The sequence below is a fragment of the Dermacentor silvarum genome, chromosome 6 (genome assembly GCF_013339745.2).
Source record: "Dermacentor silvarum isolate Dsil-2018 chromosome 6, BIME_Dsil_1.4, whole genome shotgun sequence".
Taxonomy (NCBI): Eukaryota; Metazoa; Arthropoda; class Arachnida; order Ixodida; family Ixodidae; genus Dermacentor; species Dermacentor silvarum.
The window spans coordinates 147,973,739-147,995,983 of record NC_051159.1 but is presented as its reverse complement, the minus strand read 5'-3'; the positions used below and the strand labels follow the sequence as shown (position 1 = coordinate 147,995,983).

The window sequence follows — 22,245 nt, the reverse complement described above, 5'->3', positions numbered from 1 at the left end:
CGCTTTGCGTCAATTAGCATATGCAAGCCACATTTCTTCCTTGCCTTCTTTCGTACAGTAGCCAAGGGACTGCACCACGTTTATCATGAGCCCCGCTTCCCCCTTTTTCTTCATCTTTTTTGGTGCGTGACACACTTCCAAGAGCACGCAGGCTTCTGTTTGAAATTTCAGCTGTTCTCAGGGTGTGTAGCCGTTGAGTACTTTGCAGATGCAAATGGTAGCCACAAAAGTGATCTACACACTGCCCTTGTCTGCAGTCTCATCCTCACTAGGAGTACTTTATAGCACTTTCGAGTTGCTTTGGGATAAAGCTCGAGTTCCTTTAGATATATTTTTATCACCTTCCTACTAGAATAAATTTTATTTTAGTTTCATAGAAAAAAAAGAGGGAGGGAGCGAGCTCAAATGTAAGCAGCCATGCAACACTGAGAGGTGATAAAAGTAAACCTGCAGTAGACTGAGCACCATGAAAATCAGTAGCAAAATAAGTTAGCCAGAGTTGTGTGATAATGGGAGTTGTAATAAAGGAACAAAGCAAGTAAGCATGAAAAGTTGCTAGGGATGTGCGAATATTAAAGCTTTGTAACTCGAATTGAATACATATATCTTACTTTGAATATCAAATAATATGCAGATAAATTGATTACCCAGTTTTTCTCACATTAACATGTTGAAGCACTAGTTACATTGCCAACAGTAAAAGATATACTAGTAAGCCATTACAGTGAGCTTGTTACTTGACCCTTGTTAATCTGGAGAATGGAATCATCTTCTCTCGAATCTGTGCATTGCTATACAGCATCAAATGTCCATCAACTCAGAGGCATCTGGCAACCAAAATGAAGATGTGCTATTTGCTGTGACCTGTGCTTAGAAAAGGACCATTTTCCCTTGTGTTTTGCACTACATGCACGCAGGACTCCTGCAGCACAGCATGTGCAGCAAGCCCCCTTGTTTTCCTTCACTGCGAGACATATGACTGTCTCACTAATTGAAATACTGCATTTGCAAGAATAGAACACACCGTAGAGCAACGCAGGATGTGAATGTGGGAGAGGGCATCTGCAATTGCATTAAAAGTATAACCATTAAAAAAAATTATAACCCCAACTAAGAATGTGTAATGCACCTGTACTTGAATGTTTCGAATAGTGCCTTTAGCATAGTGTGATGGGCACATGCATCATGTTAACACCAATTGCAGATTCCTCATTGCCCATGGCATCTGTGCAAGTCCTAGGTCTCGCTCAGGCTCATATCGTGGTGATATTTGCCCATTGCTTTATGCAGCCATTAAACAAGTTCAGCCAAGTGCGTGCTAAATAGTCAAGTTTGAATTATCCCGCAAAAGCCAATTTTAGGATAAAAATAACAAAGCTTGCGCTCAAATGTATTGGCACTGGCCGGGACCTTTAGTTGAGATCGAATTAACCAAAAAATTTAGAGTTGAACTAATGGAAGTCTAATGTAGGTACACAGTCATAGACAGCACAATTTGCATGCTTTCGACTTTGTCAAGCCCTTATTTCAGAACCTGAATGTGCAAGTGATGTGAGCCAGTGCTGACACTGCACACTAGAAGCATTAAACAAGGGGGTAGGCAGAAGTGCAATGTGCTGCACTGAGGGCCAAGATGTCTGTGCGCAGCGAGAAGCTGGCACATTTTCTGGCAAGCTGGCACATTGGACTTTCACTCCTTGGAAATGCAACCTTGTTGCAGTTGAACTCATTTATGCTATCACCCCATTTCCCTTTCGTTGTGCTAACTTGCATCCTCGCTGCTCGCAAACCCATGCCCCTTGTTGAGAAGCTTGCTTTCCTGCATAGCTTAGTCATCTGGTGGTTGAGCTTACCCTGTGTGTTGAATTCTACCATGACCGTAGTGTGCCAAGTAGCACAAGATCAGGCACACACTCACAGGTTACATAGAAAAGCGAAGAATTGCATCTGCCAGCAGTACTTATTACCTTATTTACACGAATCTAACATGCACCTTTTCTCTGAATGAATGGGTCTGAAAATGCTTGTCGTTTAGAATCAAGCTGATTCTTAACACATAAATCTGACTCATGTAAAATGAGATTTTTTGTTGTCTATGAATACCGCATAAAAATTGCCAGACGACCTACATTGGCGGAACCAGAAACCTCAATCAAATGTCAAAACGGTGTGGCCAAAAAACAAATGCCTTGGTGGACCAAGCAATGTAAAAAAAAAAAGGATCGCACCATTAATCGCAGCTCGACCACTGTCATTGCTAAAGAATTTTGTCATCCTGCCTGCTTTTAAAATTGTTGCGCATACAACCTACTATGCATTCAGTGCAACTGATCTGATGTTGCGACACTGCATCCCCGCAGGTTTCTCGGAGGCCAGCTGCTGCTGGAGTGGGACCTTGCCTCCACGTGCTCTCAAGAGCTCATCCCTGTCATGCAAAGTGTTCCTGGGAGGAGTGCCCTGGGACATATCCGAGCCGGGCCTCGTAGAGGCTTTTGCCTCCTTCGGCAACATAAAGGTGCAGTGGCCAAGCCGCGAGCGGAGCCAGAGCTTTCCCCCCAAGGCGGGCTATGTGTACATCATCTTTGAGAACGAGAAGCAGGTCAAGATGCTGCTGCGGTCATGCAGTCAGGACTTCATGAATGGCGGCAACTGGTACTACAAAATATCATCGCGCCGCATGCGTTGCAAGGAGGTGCAAGTGATCCCATGGGTGCTGAGTGACAGCAACTATGTGCGCTGCCCGTCACAGCGGCTGGACCCAGCAAAGACTGTGTTTGTGGGAGCCCTGCATGGCATGCTCAATGCGCAGGGCCTGGCCCTTGTGATGGAAGAACTCTTTGGGGGAGTCCTGTATGCGGGCATTGACACGGACAAGTACAAGTACCCAATTGGTGAGGAAGGCTTCCACTACACCCTTTCTCATTGCTCTGCATGTGTATATTTGTGGCTGTGCTTGCACTGCACAAATTTAGCGATTCAGTGGCACTAACATTGGCAGCAATGCTGCAAGTACACCCGCTGCAGTAGCTTAGTGGTTATGCCATTGCACTGCTGAGATTGTGGGTTCAATCGCAGGTACGGCAGCCGCATTTTGATGAGGCAAAATGCAAAAATGCTCGTGTACTTAGATATAGGTGCACGTTAAAGAACCCCAGGTGGTCAACATTCATCCAGACATCAGATCGTTGTTTTTGCACATAAAACTGTGCAATTTAACTTTTAATGCTGCAATTACCTATTGCTGTAGCCTTCCAGCACTAGAAATAGTCTCTGCTCTGAACAGCAAGCTGTGTTGTGATGTGCGGTCGTGAGCAGCAGCTGTATAAGCCAAGATTAACCCTCTTTTAGTGTTATGAGCAAGCACAGGTAATCCAGTAATATTATACATTTAAGAGTTTAGGACCTTTGTAATAGAAGGCAACACCATACCATGCCGGTCAAATAATTCTGAAAGAAATATATATACGACATTTGCTTTTTATTGTGTCCCCCCAATGTGCTGCAAGTGAGTGTGTGCATGTACTGTGCAGAAAAGCAGCTGCGGGGATGTGCAGTTGTAGTTCTAGCAATGACAAGATGCATTCATGCTAGCTCCTCTCACTTACAAAGCATAGACAGTGTAGAGACTTAAGATCTGCTAACAATGCACAAGCGCATGGTTGGAGGTACCATCCGCACTTTATCAAACTCTCCCTGAGCAGCGGTACAGATTTTTGTACTGCATGCACCACTTCTCAGGGTGCACACAGCGCAATAATCCGTCCTTGAGATTTCAAATTACTCCTGTACTGTTAACAGCACTGACATTCTCACAAGCTTTGGAAGCGTCACCATCTCTCTCAGCTGCCTTCAACTGCATTTCTTTTGCTTCTGTTAGTTCCCATTATGTGCTCTTTATTCTGGCTTTATTGCAAGCATGGCATGACTTGGTCTCCCTTCTTTTATACTCTGTTAAAGCGACCGCATAGCTATAAAAAGGAATTCTGACGTGACATTTTCAACTTGTCATCTTGCTGGTTTAACTGAAAGTCCGTATCCTAGAAAAATTACTGGCACGCGTTAGAGTGCCTTAAATAATTTACTATTAGACCTTGTTTCTGTGAACCAATCTTGGTACCCACGATGAGGTAAATGCCTTATGATGTCCTGATAGTGTTCTGCAAATGCTGTGGCTGCCGCATGCAAGTGCACAGCACTTGTGTTTATTTCTGTACAAGCAATGTCACAACACTTATGTAGGTACCTTATTACTACCTGGCAGCAGTAAATATTGCTGTCACGACGACGCAATAATGTCAATGAAGCTACTTTCAGCATTTTCAGACAAACTTTACTACCAAAATTAAGATTTCTCTTAGGCAGCACCAATCCTTTGCAACCTGCTCTGGAAACTTTTGGCTGGTAAAATGTTTAGCTGCTGTAGTGACATGGCTGTGGTGATCTGCTTGAGTACACGCAACTGTTGGTTTGATTCCTATAGCTGCTGCATTTGTACAGCAAAGTTGTTAAGGGGTGTTCTATGGCTGTTTTTGTGCAGAATTGTGTGTCAGCATGCTCAGTATTAAATGTTACATAATTAGTCTTAAATTTTTGCTCTGAAACATATTTATCAATGCTTATAAAATAAACATTGCCTTGTATATATCTTATTCAAATAGACAACTTATTTTGGCGTTTTGTTATCCAGTAAATTTTTTTCTTGCGCCACATTTTACTGTCTCTACATTGGAAGTCATCTAGGAGTTTGTGCGGCTTTGGCAGTGAAAGCTGTGTGTGGAAGCCCTCACTTGCAGCCAGTCACAACTGCGCTCAAACGCAGCAGCAGCAGGCAACTGCTGCAGAGTTCAAGCAAGGCCATGAAATATCTAATAGGCTACTAGTACTATTCCCGAAGGGTGCGAGAACTAGCTTAACAGCTTTGCTGTTTCTGATGTATACCTAAATTGTCAGATTGGCGTACGTCTGTGAAGGGCTCTTGGGATGGTTGAAATGCAGAAAGTGATGTTTCATGAAAAGGGAAATCTGTATGGGTTCCTCGGGCAGAAAGAAATTAATGAAGCCGAAGCTTAGGAAAGTGATGAGCAATGAATTAGTAGCTGCAAAGTGAATTAACAGCAACATATGAAAAAAACCTTCCCTGGTTCATTTGTTTTCCTATTCCTATTTGTCCTTTTTTTATTCAATCTCAATAACCACATGCCCAGTAACAACACTGCTGCCCTTGAACAAGCATGATGTAGGGAAGTGCTTGCAATCTTATAATTCAGCACGCTCTGGTGCGGAGCATGATGTTATGGGTTTGACTCCATACTGCCACAGTTGCATTCCAAATGCCAGTATGGAGGGGAGGGATCTAATAACTTTTGGTCTTAAATTTGTTGCATGTCAAAGAACCTTAGATGGTCAAAATTCTGTAGTTCTCCATGGACTAAGGCATCAGTGGTGTGGGCAGGGGATGGCACACTGGGCACGTGCCCCCTCCTTTCGAGCTGTAAAAAATTTCTCGCTGATAGCTCAATGTGCAGCTTTAGACTCGGTGAATTTTTAATAAATCCGAATAAGCTCCTTCCAAAAAAGTACTCCACGCCTGCTCTCCTCTCTGTAGGAAAAATAGCTTTGTCTCGCAAAGACAAGAAATGCTGCCACGTCTAGGCGGTAAGCAGTATGCCAGCCATGACAAGGGGCCACATATAACAGGTGGCACAGACGCCAAGAAAAATGTTGCAAAGCCATGCATGCAGGTGAATGTTGATGTGCAGTGGTGACATTCAGGTACGCCGAGACTGTGTCAGCATAAAAGACCGTTTATCGGATGGTCCTGGTGTTTAGCATTGAGCAAGCTGCATACACAGAGCAGCTGGTAAGGGCCTTGGGTGCAATTTCACAGAGGCACCTGCCAGGAACGCAAGCATGTTTTGACCATTCAAGCCTTTGCGAATGTTCTCTCACCAATAATAGTCTGCTTTGTGCTATGCTGGGAGACCAAACTATGAATCGGGAGAAATCAATATTTTGCAGCTTAAGTGCACCGTCAAATGAATGCACATTGCCATAATAAAAATGAGCAATGTTGATTGGCTGGTTGTTCAGATTCCATTGGTGACATGCTTCAACTAGATGCTTGGGTAGTCATGATCAGCTACATCCCATGGTGTGGAATATGTTGCAGAAGCAAGCTCTTAAATTAAAAAAAAAAGCTCAAGTGCTTTCGGATGACAGTGCCAACCACCTTGTTATAGTATGCTACCAACTGATATTTCTGCGGCCATGAGCATCCATTTCAAAACTGCATAGGATCTTTATCCCATGGTTTATCCTTTCTATGGGCATTTTGTGGATGAATGGCAGGCTGACTATCCGGTGCGGATTTGTATGTACAGCGGACTTTCATTAATTTGACTGCGGTTAATGTGATTTTTCGGTTAATTCAATTTCGTCCTACGGTCCCAGCCAGTGCCCATGCCTTTCTATGTGCCCAAACTTTCATATTTCGATCATAAAATTGGTCTGCGCCGGACAACTTGAACTTGACCAGTCAGCATGCCACATGCCTGATCCCTATGGTGACATCAATAGCGACCCCCTTACTGGCAGCGTCTGTCTCGGCAAAGCTTCGGGGACAGTGAATGCATCTAACACAATTCAATCTCTCATCGAAAATGGCTATTTGCGACCTGCCCTAGGAAGATCTTTAAGCAATAAGCAACGCTCGTAATGTTTGATTACAGCATCTACTCCATTTTAACATGTTCATTTTTTTCTTTCAAAGAAAATTGAGCAATACAAACTGTTTGTATGCTTTGTCACATAACATAGCTGTATTGCAGCAAAGCTGACTTTAAAATACCGTGTGGCGAAGCTGACTTTCGGAAACCACTGTGCAACCGCATTTTAGACGCTTGTTCATTTTTCTTGCTAAAAAATCTTGCACCGCATTTTACTGTCTCCCGATTGGAGGTCATCTAGGAGTTTGTACGGCTGTGGCAGTGAAAGCTGATGCCATAAATTTCTTTGTTTAGGAGCTTTAATTTACCTCAAGTTAGTTTTCTGCTTTGGACACATAGAAAGCGGGCGCGCATTTGTTTCTGGGGCGTGTTTGAATCGGTAAAATACTGCCAAATGAATAAGCGGATGATGTTTTCATCTTGTTTAATTTGGCCCGCTGGTTAAATCGTTCATTTTCGTCACTCCTGTCAAGGTCAAATTAACAGAACTTGACTGTAGTATAGTTACGTGTACAGAATCTGCTTTGTGCACAGTTAAAACTGTAACACATCCAGCTACCTGTACTGGTTGTCCGGTACCTTCCTACTGCCATATCATTTTCTTTTTCATCAATACAGGGTCTGGCAGGGTGACATTCAACAACCAGAAGAGCTACCTGAAGGCTGTGGCTGCATCATTTGTGGAGATTAAGACTCCTCGATTTTCAAAAAAGGTGCGTATACTAGCATTTACTGATAATCCAAGATTTCTATAATGGAAATCTTTTCGCGCAGACAGGCCAGAACTCCCTTCAAAGTAATGGAAACTAAAGTTTTCAGAAGACTGCAGTTTCAAAATATAGGTGTACTATGCGGCCTCTGAAATTACAGAATTCCACTGAGGTTTCATAGCGCTTTTCATTGGAACGAAAGTGCAATACAAAACGGTAAACTGCTGGCATGTTCTCTAAAAATTATTTTCTGTAGCACACTGTGATGTCCGGGGAATTGGCAAATATGGCTGTAGAGGTGCACAAGTACAGTTTCGTATTGCATGCAGGTGCAAGTGGATCCCTACCTGGAGGACTCCATGTGCTCTTCGTGCAACAAGCAGCCGGGCCCAATCTTCTGCCGCGACATGGTCTGCTTCCGCTACTTTTGCCGCACCTGCTGGAATTGGCACCACAATGTTGACGGAATGCGCAACCACAAGCCTCTGATGCGCAACAAAGCCAACACACGCTGAGCCACATCCCTCCACCAGCCAACTTATACCCCAGCAGCCCTTTTTTTTAGGAAGCAGCCTCCTTGCTCGAGCATTTCTTCTTATTCAGCGCAATCCCGCCCCCATGTTTGTTTTAACCCCCTGTTGTTGTTCGTGCACATATTTCTCCTACTGTTACTCTTCTTCTTTCGCGCTCTGTTTTAACCTTGCTGTGTTACCTTTTTGTTGCCATCCCACCTTTTTCCTCTCTCCACCGAAGATGACTGGAGAGAGAGATAGGGGAACTTTTTTTTTTCTCATGTTTTCTATGCCGTGTGCACTGGTTGTTATGCGTGGTTGTTAGATTGTTTTTCCTTCTCTTTGTTAAATAACTAAAAAAAAAGTGCTATACCTATTGTTTTGTGCAAGAAACAGGGATAAGTGTCCCACACGTCCATCCTCCCTGCTGCTGCTGTGCCTTTTTTTCTTCGTGTCTGCGGATGGTTTCCCTTTCTGTATTGCCCGTTACTAGTACGGAGTACTAACATAGAAAAAAAAATATTTTGCCTCAGGAGAGGCTGATATGCACTGGCAGGGTGGATGTTCGTCGTTGCTCGTGTGCCTTTTTCAATTGCTAGTCCTTTATTATGCTCTTGTGGAGGTTGTTTACCTACTCCAGCACGTCTTGTGTATGTTTTTTTCTGCTCGAACAAGTGTTTTTATTTTACAGGGGCTATCTATTCTCAAAGCCCTGTAGTCCACAAAGTGCTGCGATACCAACGTGATTTTTTTCCTTACTAGAGTTCTTCGGGGGTATATTTATTAGTTTTACCTGTACAGATGGCATACATGGGCAAGGATTTAAAATCCGGTGCTGCCTTTTGTAGTTTTCTTAAGACCATTTTAATACCACCCCCCGGCTCTGCTCTTAAAATATTTCTACATACGTGCCCTTTTTTGTACGACATCCTCCACCGTTAGCACATTCTACTAGTCAAGCCTTTTTTTTTCTATTTTTAAACATTTGAAACTGTTCCTTCTTTATGTAAGAAACAAATACAGACATCATGTCATTGTAGTCTACTGCATTTCTACGCTGTTATGAACAGTTCCTGTGAATGCCTTAAATATTTCCAGGTGCAAAGTTTTAATGGCTCAGCTGTTGTTGGGCAAATAGGGTGCTTGAAGGTTGAGGTATTTTTTTCTATTTAGTGAGAAACACCGGTAGCTCTGTACGGATTTGACTACGGAATGGATCATGGACCAAATTTCTTAAGTGCAATAGGAGGTCTTGAAGCCATCTCCTTTTGCATGGAAGTTTGGGATCTGCAAATTTTTGAAGTTTTTCGTGCATTGGGAACATCGAGACCAATGTTTCATTTTTTTCTGTAATCCTAAGAAAAATAAATTCCTGCATATGAATCTTGTCTCTGCTTGATCACATTGCTAGTGAATTTTGCAAGTGCTCCAAGTAAGGAGGGTGCTATTAATAGCAGCACTGCACACAGCTAAAGTGTACCAAGTGAAGGGTGCAATTAAGCTTTGGAGATGTGCCAGACTTCACTAATTTGACCTTGCTAGAAAACTGGTTGAAGTAAACTAATGTCAATTAAATCTGAAATTTGTAGTGTTACGAACTCTGTAATGGAAGGTAGTGCAATTGGCGCGTGGTTGTGGTGCAGCAACAGCCAGCATGTTGCTCGTGTCTTTCATCTGGATGGTGTGTGTGTGTGTGTGCCCCCACTTGTTTCATGCTGCACAAATTTCCAGCCCGTATTTTGGCCATATCTTTACAGCCGGAGAAGCACTGTGCCATGAATGCTACCAGCTTGGTCTGAAAATTGAAAGTTAAACTCAATGCATAATGAAAAATGTGCCCTGCAGTGCCTGCAACAAATTAATATTAAAGTGCCAGAGGCAATTTTCGCAATGTAGCTATCCTCTTAGTCTACAGAGTTTGCACACATCCTATGGTGAAGCTCACTGTTGGCAAACACCACCATGGCAAGCATCGGAAGGCGCTGTTTCCCATGCTAACTACACTGCCTTGCCAGTACACGTGGCAAAACTTGGACCCTTTGGGGTCCAAATTTCTGCGTGCTGCCCGCACCTCTGCAACAGGCGGCAACTCTCCCTGAATGGCTGCTTTCTGCAGCTGCCAAAGGACAGAGACAAGTTCATGCTAGAGCCATCTTCATAGCAGCCAAACATGCACATCCCAGTACATCAGCTGCCCTGGCATTCCGATCTGAAAACTTTTGCCACAGCTGACAATGCTGTCACGCTGTTGGAGGCATAAATGCAGTTTCAAAACGGGGGGTGGTTGTGTATACGGTCATTGGTTTCTTCCCTTTACCTTGTCATAATAACGCCTTTAATTTGTAGTCTTACTCATTCTACTTGTGCAGGAGGTCCTGCCAACAGTGATTAAAAGCTTGGGACCTCCTCCTGTATATGCGCAACTATATCATTTCTAATATATGTAATAATAAACTTGAATTGACAGAAGCAAGCAGCAGGAGGAAGCGAGGGAGATAGAATTTCGATCATCCGTCCCTTACGACCGACTGGTTCGTGGCCCACAGTGAGTGCGGGTCATTGTCGAGCGCCATTCAATTTCGTTGTTTACTCAAGTGGGGCGGATGAAATAAGTGCCAAGACTCGGATGTCGATTTTTTAAAATCGGCTCGTTCTTTGTCTCCCAGAGTCTCAATTGATTCATCATATTTAAAGTCGGCGCCTGTATTTTGTAATGCTCAGTTTATTTTTTTTTTTCACTGTTTTCTCGTGTTTCGCGCCGTGTGGCCGATCTCAGCGGTAGGAAATGGAGTATACCATAGGAAAGAAAGGCAAGATCCGAGCCAATGATAAAAGGCGAAAAGAATTGAAGATGAAATTAATAGTTACAAAATAAAGACCCTGCATGGCTTTCAAGAAAGTTGTTATACTCGTTTATGGTTCTCAATTACAAGAGTGAATGCACGCTGCTTACGAGACAAGCAAACGTGCTCGCTGCTCCAGCATCAGCGATCTCTTCGATGCAGTTAGGCTTGCAAGGTCATCCGATCAGTGCGCATGCTTGAAGTCTGATAAGGAGGATGCATGATGTAAAATAACATCCGACAGAGAAAAGGGCGAGTGGGTCAGCGCATCACCGACAGCATCAGTGCTCAGGCACGTGCGTTTCGTAGCGGTACACCCACATAGGTATTGCGTCACAGGTCATTCCGTGATTCGACGAGTTAGACGCACGAAATTCAAAGACTACTTCTTTTATGCTGATCTCTTCTTTCCGTCACTAGCGGGCTATATAATCCCAAGTATTCACGGTGTTCTAGGGTTCTTATTGGAAATACTTCAAACGAAACAGCACTCATATTTACGCATATGAAAAGCTAGAAATGGTGCATGCCGGACATGACAGTTCGCGTTCGCAAGGCGCGCAAATATTATACTTGGTCACTTGGTCCATCGGTGAGGCCACGTGAACAGGGAGCACGCTTGCTGCGTGCTGTACAAGCATGTCTACAACGATCAACACTTGGCTTACCATTCTGGTGGGAATTTTGAGCGAAACAACCGCAAACTCATCGTAAACAAACGCACATGCGAACAAAACAAAAACAGCGAGATGACGTTGATATTGATGTTGATTGGGCTGTCTCCTTTAGATTTGGGTTGCCAAGCGTGAAGAGCAGGCGATGGGAGAGCGTGGCTAGCCAAAATAAACGCACTCAAGAACACACACACACGAGCAGAAAAATATATAAGAAAATTAAAAGAAAAATTACAGTTTCTTCCGAAGGGCGAAGCATTGGAACATGACCGTATGAAGTAAACGCCGGCGTCTGCCATGAAAAAGAAATGAATGAATTAATGACATCTTTATTAGATAGTAAGCACTTTGGTGGCTTTGAGAATTCAGGTGTGGTAATGGGTGGGAAGGGAAGCGTAAGCAGATGATGGCCAGACAGATGTTTACGTCAGTTTGTCTGAACAGCAAACCAGACTCGCCAGCTGAGGCCAGAAGCGAGTCGTGAAAAAATTCGCAGTGACGTGGATCGACTTGAACTCCAGCCAGCACCACAGAGTATCAGTCGGAAGGTTTTTACCTCTCAGACACCTTGGCTCGCTGAAGGAAGGAAGGAATCAGATCAACTTTATTCAAGGTCCTGCAGGCCACGAGAGCTTTGGGGCTCTCATGGAGCGGGCGTCTCCCACGACGGAACCGGGAGGTTGAGTTTCCTGGCGGCGTCGTGGACCTACTGGACGGCCCAGAGTTGGGGAGCGAGTTCTTCGCTCCGGAATGCTTCTTCAAGCTTGCGCTTGTCCGGTTCGGAGTTTGTGTGAGCTTGCTGAACCTCGCTGAACGATGACGACACAGCGCGTTGCCTAGCAACCACCTCGCGGAGCGGCGTGTGCTTCGCCTCCTCTTCGTGCCGTGCACATGTTGCCTTAAATTGGCCAGAACTTAAAGAGTTATAGTGAGAAACTCTGTGGGCCAGAACGCCACCGCCATCTGCCCGTGCTGCCGGAGCTACGTCCGCGCTCTGGTTATTCGATCTGGTCGCCCGCTCATCCGCCGATCTCATCGACATTGTGGTACGTGAGACGATCGAACGCCACGTCTTTTTGTCGTTTCGCCGCCTCCCATCCTCTGCGAACTAGTCCTCAATTGTCCTCAATTGGGTTCTCGGAGGCTCCGCCACAGATAACCGTTTGAAATCATAAAAGAACCTGTCATCACACTTAATTGACGACTGCGTCTGAAACACAAACATGGCGCGCTCAAACAATGGAAACCGTGTTCAAGTCTGATTGCCTACTGCAGTTAAACAACTGAAATTTCTAGGAATACCTGTAATAGGAATTTAGTTTTTTTTTCTTTTTTTTTCGTCGTGACGATTCATTTTTTGACAACAGGACAAAAGGTCAATCAAAGGCGCATGCTTTTGTAGATTTTGAGTTGAGCTCTGCTATACTGTGAGGTTTAATGTGTGCATGCATATACAATATGTATATGCATCTTGTTTTTCAGTGCCTAATTTGTGAAAAAAATTCAATATCTGCCCAAATATCTGCGCATGTCTCCATGCCGACCCTCAAAGCACCCACGCCGGCATCCTAAAAACCTTCACAAGGCTGCGTCAACGATATTACTGGTGTGGAATGTATCAGTTTGTCGAGCAGTATGTTCGATCATGCGTCTTTCAACAAAGCAAAACTCCACTGTGCCCTACTGGCCCACTACAGCCGCTACCGTGTCCTGCTCGACCGTTCGACCGCGTAGGCATCGACCTCTATGGCCCGCTCCCATACAGCGGTTGTGGAAACCGCTGGATTATTGTTGGTGTTGGTCACCTGACGCGCTACGCCGAGACTGCGGCTTTCCTCGTCGCGACCGTGCACGACGTTACGATGTTCATTCTTTGCAACTTCATCCTTCGCCATGGTGCTCCTAGAGAGCTACTCAGCAATAAGGGTCTTGTCTTCTTGTCAGAAGTGATACAATCCCTCTTTTGCAAGTGCCAGATCATTCACCGGAAATCGTCCGCGTATCACCCCCAAACGAACTGTCTCACGGAGCGCTTCAAACGAACACTCGGCGACATGCTGAAGATATACGTCTCGTCCGACCAAACCAATTGGGACACCGTACTCCCATTCGTTACGTTCGCCTATAACAGCGCGACACAAGCCACTACCGGTTCTTAATCTTTTTTTCTCTTATACGGACGTGAGCCTTTGTGTCCACTGGATATACTATCCTGCCCTACCGACCTGATGCCTCCGAGTGCACTACAATTTCAGAACTCGCCCGATACACCGAAGATTGCCACCAGCTGGCTCATTCGCTGACCAGCGAGGATCAAGGGCGTCATAAGACAAGACATGACAGTCATCAGGCCACGCCTACCTTCCCTGCCAGTTCCCTTGTTTGGCTGTGGATATCGCCTCACACTCCTGGTCTTTCTTCTAAACTGCTTGCATGATACCACGGTCCGTACAGGATCATCGATGCCTCGTCACCTGTGGACTATATCGTTGAGCCCGTCCCACCTCGCCGGACCTTCGTTGTCGGGGTCACAAGACAGTGCATGTTAACCGGCTCAAGCCGTATTACGACCCCCTCATCTTGTCTGCTCCCTGAGTCGCTAGGATGGCTCCGTTTCACACCCGGGGCCAATGTAATGAAGCAGACGCGCCTCATGTTTTCGGTAGGAGCTTGAAGACGATGACGACCCATTCTGTGTTTATCAGAGAGCTCGGGCTGTTCGCTCTGCCGCTAGCTGCTGCTAGACTGGACTGATAAATGTTTAATTAAATCTCATTACACAGGGCATTATCTTATACTACATAGGACACATAGCAAGCAAAAGTGCAAAGTGAAGCACCCCTCTTTCCTTGTAGTAGGTAGGACTCGCATTGTGTATCTGTTGCCGTGACCTTGTGGGCACGCACATATAAGGGAGTCGTCAGGAAGATAATAAATTATTAATATGAATTTAATGGAGCACAAGCATTGATTAAAACACAATTTGCACTCGTATAATGTGCAGCAATGTAAGCATGCAGTGTTATGTTTGCCGTTATGCAGGAACACTAAAATTGTATGTTACTGCATGCAGGGCACATGCAGGGTTCAAATGACGACCTGTTAAAACAGGTACCTTTTGCACTTTCACATGTAGACTTGCTTGCTTTAGCGACATTAGCACGCTGTCCTGACATTCACAGGTTTCTGTGTGTGTTTGTCTTAGATAGGTGAAATGTTTTTACTCTATGGTTTTGCATGACGCTGCTATCATGCGATGCCTATGGGTACCTTTACATAGTATTATTTGTGTTTCTTCAATAAAAGTTTCAGCTGCAAGTCTGTCTGTCTTATGCCTTCCTTTTTTGTGGTAGCATCCATGAGCACTGCTTTTTTTCAAGATGATGAATTACCAACTTGCCCAATAAATGATCTTGTTGAAACCTTTGTGCTTGACATGTATGCTATCAGTCTTCCCTCCTGCCAACCTGCCCAGACTGTACCTACTCAAGAGCTCAATCACGCTTTTCAATGGAATCAGACTTGTACATAACAAATTACACGTAATTATCTACTTGTAATAATCAATCATGTTCTTTAGTAATTTTGTAATTTATTGATTACTTTGTTTACTTGGTAACAATCACCATAATTTGATTACTTTTTTCAGTAAACAATTACAAGTAACCAGTTACATTTTTGATGAAACAAGCTATAACAGATGATGCAGCTTTGAACACTTAAATTTAGTGGGAACTAAAGTGTCCACAGGGATGAAAACATGTACGTATATGTGTTACCTACTTCCCACAATCTGCGTACTGTAGCTACGCCTTGATCATGTGAACATGGCAGGCTAGCAGATTTGTACACCTCTCTTGGAAGTTCGACATCTCAGTTATCTTTCCTATAATAACTTTCTCTCTCTCTCCTGGAACCCCGCAGGGGCGTCTGTGTAAGCAGGCGTTTGGTGGTTTGCGACACCACGGACCCGAGCACATGGGGGTTTGACCCTCCTGCGTGTAGCCGTGCACGGCTTAGCTGTGTCCGGGGAAAAGGGGATCCTGGGGGTTGAGCCGATGCCGAGTGTTCGGACCTTTATTGCCCCCCGGCGGAAGCAACACACCTCTTCGGCCTCGGCTTCACGTAGACGGCACCCCCGGACTGACCCACCTGGGGGAAATCGGCAGTCGCCTTTTCCTGTCCTTCTCTTGAATCTTCGTCTTTCTCGCTCACCTTTAATCTTTCCTGTCTTCTTTTCTCTTTCATTTACTTCCAACATTCCTGGCGGCGAGGGTTAACCTTGTGTGTTGTAACCACCCTTGGTTATATGTATTTGGTTATAGTAGTGGCGTACAGCTGGCGTTTTGCAGGACCTGTCTTTTCCAGGTCCTGCAGAGTCCCCTCGTTGGGTGGGTGGCTGGTGTCGCTGCCGAAAAATTCTTTACTTATGGCTGAACAATTCCCCCGACACCCTGATCGTTGTCAGAAAAGAGGGCGCACCGAAGATGTCTTCCAGCTTTTTGGACGCCAAACGCAGAATTTCTCCCGATTTCACGTCATTCACCCGGAAAAGTCAGACAAATCAGTATGTACAATTTCGCCATTCCTTGTCTCAAAGTCTTTGACTGATATTTTTGGACCAGGCTATAAAGCATCTAGGATGGCAAGCGGGGATCTCCTCTTGGAACTCCGTGATCTCAAACAATACGAGAAACTGCTCAATCTAGTGTCATTTGGAGATGCCCAATTAACAGTAACTCCCCACCGAACCATGAATACCACCCGTGGCGTTATTTCAGATGATGATCTGTTGCAGCTGAGTGAGGCTGAACTCCTGGAGGGTTTCAGTGACCAGAATGTCATCAATGCTAAACGGATTAAAATGAGGCGAGATGGCAAAGAACTCCAGACCAAGCATCTAATACGTACTTTCAACTCAACTGTTCTGCCCGAGTCCATCGAGGCCGGGTACATCAAGCTTCGTGTTAGGTCAGAAGTGCCAAATCCTCTTCGATGTTTCAAATGCCAGCGGTTCAGCCATAGTTCCCAGAACTGCTGAGGCTGCCAAACTTGTGCGAAATGCAGTGGTCATGAACACTCCTCTGAGTCTTGTGAAAGCTCTCTACATTGTGTGAACTGTGACGGAGGAGCACGTGCCCATCCAGGAAAAAGAAAAAGAAATAGTGACAATTAAAGTGAAGGAAAATATAACTTTAAAGGAGGCACGGAGGCGGGTATTGTACCTGCCGAAGAGCAGCTTTGCCGAAGTGGCGCGTCAGGGGGCAGCGCCACAACGGCCCCCGGCGGCTGTCTGGCACATGCGTAGTGAGCCGGCAGTGACGTCATCCGCCCCCTCGGCGGGTGCAGCCAGTGCTGCTCCGCCATCTAAGAAGGGCCCATCAACCTCCGGGCTGGTGGGCACCAAGGTCTCGTCTTTTGAGGCGAGGCTTTCAAAGCAAACACAGCGCCCACAAGAGCGCGTGTCCAGCGCCTCGCAAGAGGACATGGACACAACACCAAGCGTGAGGGCGCAGCCAGCGCCTAAGGAGCAGCACGATTCTATCTACCATTCCAAAAAAGAAAAATCTCGTGTCACGGCGCCTGGAAAAGGCCCGTGAGCCAACATTGCATTCTTGAACATACAGCATAAAACACTATTCAAATGGACACACAAATCCTACAATGGAATGTGAGAGGACTTCTCCATAATCTCAACGATATCCACAGAACTCCTCCATAAATATAAGCCAAAGTGCTGTGTGTTCAGGAAATGCATTTAAAACCCCAACAAACAAGCTTCCTCAGACAATATGCTATCTTCTGGAGGGACCGTCACGACGCCGTTACCCCATCCAGTGGAGTAGCAATAATTGTAGATAAGTCTGTTGCTTGTCAGAACCTTTCTCTTCAGACGCCCCTTGAGGCGGTGTCCTGTGCGAGGCAATTCTCCTTAACAAATTAGTAACAATCTGTTGCATTTACATACCGCCTCATTACCAACTTAGCAAAAACAGATTTCTACAAGCTGACTGACCAGCTCCCGGAGCCCTATATATAACCGGTGATTTTAACGCTCACAGTACTTTGTGGGATACTCCCAGTGTGATGCCAGGGGTCGACTTATTGAAAACTTTTTGGTAACATCTGGTGTGTGCCTCTTTAATAAAAAAGAGCCTACCTATTACAATATCCACAACAATACATATTCTTCTATAGATTTAGCGATTGGCACTGCGAGCCTCCTTCCTTACGTAGACTGGAATGTTATCAAGAACCCATTTGGGAGCGAACACTTTCCTGTAATGCTTAACTTAATACAGGAACATGACAGCCCACCCCACGCTGGAAAATACCATCGGGTGATTGGAAAAGTTTTAAAGATTCAACTTATTTAACACAAGATTTTATCAACGATTTTAGTATTGACGACGCTGTAGCGTATTTTACTGGTTTTATAATCGACGCAGCCGAAAAATTCATTCCACAAACAAAAGGTCTCTCATGTAAAAGACGGGTCCCCTGGTGGAATGAGGAGTGCAGACTGGCACGAAAGAAACAGAACAAAGTGTGGGGTGTACTGCGTCGCTACCCGACTGCGGAAAATCTCATAGAATTTAAACTGGATGCGGCGACAGGCAAGAAGGGCTAGCTGGGAGAGGTTTCTATCTGGCATAACATCTTATACACAAGAGTCTAAAGTATGAACGACCTTAGAAGCTAAGGGGCAGGAAACTCATCCATTACCGCTTGTCAATGAACAAGGAATGGCTTGGAGGACCAGGCAACACTCTCGGTGACACTTTGAGCGTGTGTCTTGCTCGACCCAGTACTCCGAATCATTTCGTATACACAAACAGATAGCTGAATGCAAGGCCTCGACCGTAAGTGCACACAGAATAACGCTTATAACCTTCCTTTTAGTATTGCTGAGTTAAGAGCTTCTTTGAACGTGTGTAAAAGCTCTGCCCCAGGGGCTGACAGAATCATGTATGACATGATTAAAGATCTCCACACAGACACATTAAGGACGCTCCTAGTACTTTTTAATAAAATTTTTACTGCCGGGTACCTTCCAGCTGCATGGAAAGAAGCTGTTGTTATTCCAGTTCTGAAGCAGGGTAAAGATCCCTCCTCGGTAACGAGCTACCGTCCAATAGCGCTTACGACATGCCTTTGCAAGCTTTTCAAAAAGATGGTTAATTGCCGTCTTCTACATTTTCTGGAATCGAACAAACTGATTGATGCATGCCAGTGTGGCTTTAGGGAAGGCCTGTCGACGACTGACCATCTCGTACGCATTGAGGGCATTATTCGTGATGCCTTCATTCATAAAGAATTCTTTCTATCAGTATTCCTCGATATGGAAAAAGCATACCACACTACCTGGCGTTACGGAATATTTAGAGACCTTTCCGAAATGGGAATCCGTGGAAACATGTTTAGCTTAATTGAAAGCTACCTTTCTAACCGGACATTCCGTGTTAGAATTGGAAACATTTTATCTAGGCAATTTGTGCAGAAAACTGGAGTGCCTCAGGGTGGCGTCCTTAGTTGCACCCTTTTTATTGTTAAAATGAATTCATTGCGCTCCTGTATTCCGCAAAGTTTATTTTATTGTGCATATGTTGATGACGTGCAGATAGGATTCAAGTCATGTAACCTGTCCATCTGTGAGCGACAAGTTCAGCTAGGCCTGAACAAACTCTCTAAGTGGGCTAATGAGAATGGATTTAAGCTCAATCCCCAAAAGAGCTCCTGTGTCCTGTTTACACAAAAAGATGCCTGGTCCCAGAGCCCATTATTGCGCCATGGAGAACGCATTCCTGAATGCAGAACACAAATCTTAGGTATCATACTAGAGACTCAAAGCTTACTTTATTTCTCACATAAAGCACATTAAAAGTAAATGCCTAGAACGCTAAATATCCTTAAATCCTGCCGCACACAACGTGGGGTAGTGACAGGAAGTGCCTCACGCCTCTGCACAAAAGCCTTATATGCTCGCGTTTAGACTATGGTGCTGTAGTCTACCAATCTGTTTCACCCAGCGCTCTGAAGATGCTAGATCCTGTGCACCATCTAGGTATCCCCTCGCGACCGGTGCCTTCAGAACAAGTCCATACAGAGCCTCTATGTAGAATCAGATGTGTGGTCTCTTGATCTGCAGAGGACATACTCTAGTTTCTTATACTTTCTGAAAGTAAGCTCGAACTGTGAACATCCATGCTATTCAACAATAAACGATACAACATCTAGTACACTTTTTCGCAACCGACCTTCGGTGAGACAGCCCTTTTCACTGCTGTGTGACGAAGAAGACGCCCTCCGTCCAGCGGCATCGCCAACGCTCGCCCGCTCTGCTCGCGCTGTTGGTCGCTGGTGTCTTTGGAGACGGTGCTCACACTGCCTCGCCGTTTTTGGAACTCGTAGCGTCCTTGACGGACACCGCCAATAAACCTCTTCTCAATTGGTGGAGGTTGCTCGATTTCCCCCGCCGCTTGCACCCTGGAGCTTTGAACCCGAACACTTCTGCCCATCATGACCGACAACACCAACCCGCCGGCGCCTGCGCCCCAGCCCGTCATCTGCACCGGGGTTCCTCGGCAACGTGATCCGAAGGTCTTCAGCGGTACAGATGAAACGGAAGTGGAGGACTGGTTTACGTCGTATGAACGGGTGAGCGCGCATAACAAGTGGGCGACGTCGCGAAGTTGACCAACGTCATATTTTATCTTACTGGCGTTGCCCAACTCTGGTTTCATAACCATGAAGTCGACATCCCAACATGGTCAACTTTCAAGACGTCTTTCACTCAAGTGTTTGGTCGACCTGCTGTGCGCAAACTACGTGCTGAACAGCGCTTGCGAGCCCGTGCACAGCAGACTGGTGAAAATTTCACTAGTTACATTGAAGACGTCGTCGACCTTTTTATTTAAACGTGTCAACGCCGCCATGCCCGAAGCTGATAAAGTTCAGCACATCCTCAAAGGCATCGATTACGGCGCATTCCAGATGCTTTTGGCCAGGAATCCGCGCACAGTTTCTGAAGTAGTCACGTTATGCCAGAGCTACGAAGAGCTGAAGAAGCAACGCACCCTGACTCGGCAGCCTCTGTCTACCGCCGACTCGCTAGCGAGTCTGGTTACCGTTTCCGACCACTCTCCACTGCTTCAGCAGATTCAGGACTTTGTGCGCGAGGAGGTTGCCCGTCAACTTTCCTTGGTCCCCTTAACTCAGGAGCCGTCCTGTCGTCTGCCTTCGACACTCGTTCTGTCATTACCGAAGAGGTCACACAAGCTGTTCCCGTCGCTCACCACCAGCCACCTGTAGCTGCGCCTCTTCCCTATACGCAGACAATGCCGCCTGTCGCCGCACCGCTTACGTATGCGCAGGCAGCGCAGCCTGTTGCCACGCTTCTTACGTATGCGCAGGCAATGCAGCCTGTTGCCGTGCCTCCTACCTATGCGCAGGTAGTGCGTAGGCCTCCCCAGCCGCCTTTCTCAATCCTGCAACAGTCTGCACCACCCGCTGCTCCTACTGCTTCTTGGGCCGGGCCGAGAGACAGCAATCCACGGCGGACGCCTGACAATCGTCCCATCTGTTACGCCTGCTGCATGCCTGGACACGTCGCTCGCTATTTCCGCCGTCGCCTTCCAGCTCCTGACGCCGCTGCCCGTCCGTTCCAGTATGGTGGTCAGCCCATGCGCCAATCAGCCCCGGGTCCCTCCCAGCGCTACATTTCTTCTGACCTCCCTGAATTTCTGTCGCGCCGATCCCCATCTCCTCGTCGACGATCACTCTCCCCAATGCGTCACCGACCCGCATCCTCCGACCAGGAATACTAAGCGCCACAGTTCGCGAGGCAAGAACTGCGCCATCTTCGAACTGCCCAAGTCCTCGCTCTTCTCCTGCTAACATGGTCACAATATCTGTCTAAGGTATTTCTACTTTTGCGCTTGTGGACACCGGCGCCACCGTTTCTGTTATAGCCGCCAAACTCTGCCGTTCGCTGCGCAAGGTGACCACGCCGCTGTCTGGAGACGACGCTTCACACGGCAAGCGCGCAGCACGTGACACCTCTAGCAGCCTGTACTGCCTGTGGCTTTTACAAGCGTTTTGTACATTGTCGAGTTTATGTTCTTCCTGCCTGCTCACATGACGTCATCCTGGGGTGGGACTTCTTGTCCCGTCATAATGCCGTCATCGACTGCGCACGAGCTGAAGTTGAATTTCGCCGCTGTGTGACGCACCATCCCACGACGCTCTTGATCAGCCGCCTAAACTGGTTGTGCGTAAGAACACCGACATTCCACCTGGCACTTTTGCCCTTGTCCCAGTCGTCTGCGATGCCGTCACCGATGCGACGGTCTTCTTTACGCCATCTGACATCTTTATGAGTCGCAAAGCCGTTCCACTGCCTTTTGCAACGCTTGACATCGCCGCCGGCATGAGCAATATTCTTGTGTACAATCCGCTTTCTGCGTCGGTTATGTTGCTTGTCGGCGAATGTCGCGGCCGCGTGGAACAGCTTGACTCTTCCTGCTTTGTTACTGTGCCAGACGACTCTTTCCATCTTGACTTCACGAATCCTTGCCCTTTCAATGCATGATGATCGTCGAGTGACATGTTTTCCGGTTCTATCGCCACTACACTAACCCCTGCCGACGCTCCGAGCTTCTTCAGCTTCTACACCACTTCAGAGATTCCTTCGATGTGTCTCAGCCCATTGGGCCGAACGTCGGAAGTGCGTACTACATTGACACCGGCTTGCACCAGCCGTTGTGTCAACGACCGTACCC

The 22,245-nt window shown here is 46.1% G+C and overlaps 1 protein-coding gene across 4 annotated transcripts in view; it reads left to right on the top strand.

Moving 5' to 3' along the window:
* Positions 1 to 22,245, top strand: part of LOC119456187 (cytoplasmic polyadenylation element-binding protein 1) — a 42,720-nt gene that overhangs the window by 17,240 nt on the left and 3,235 nt on the right. For 3 of the 4 annotated variants that reach the window (XM_037717813.2, XM_037717816.2, XM_037717815.2), the window contains exons 7-9: positions 2,361 to 2,891; positions 7,344 to 7,438; positions 7,765 to 9,330. In XM_037717813.2, coding sequence (XP_037573741.2) covers positions 2,361 to 2,891; positions 7,344 to 7,438; positions 7,765 to 7,950 — 812 coding nt within the window. In that variant the 3' untranslated portion in view covers positions 7,951 to 9,330. Of the gene's footprint in view, positions 1 to 2,360; positions 2,892 to 7,343; positions 7,439 to 7,764; positions 9,331 to 22,245 lie in introns of those variants that run through there. The other variant, XM_049669594.1, reaches the window with a different exon arrangement.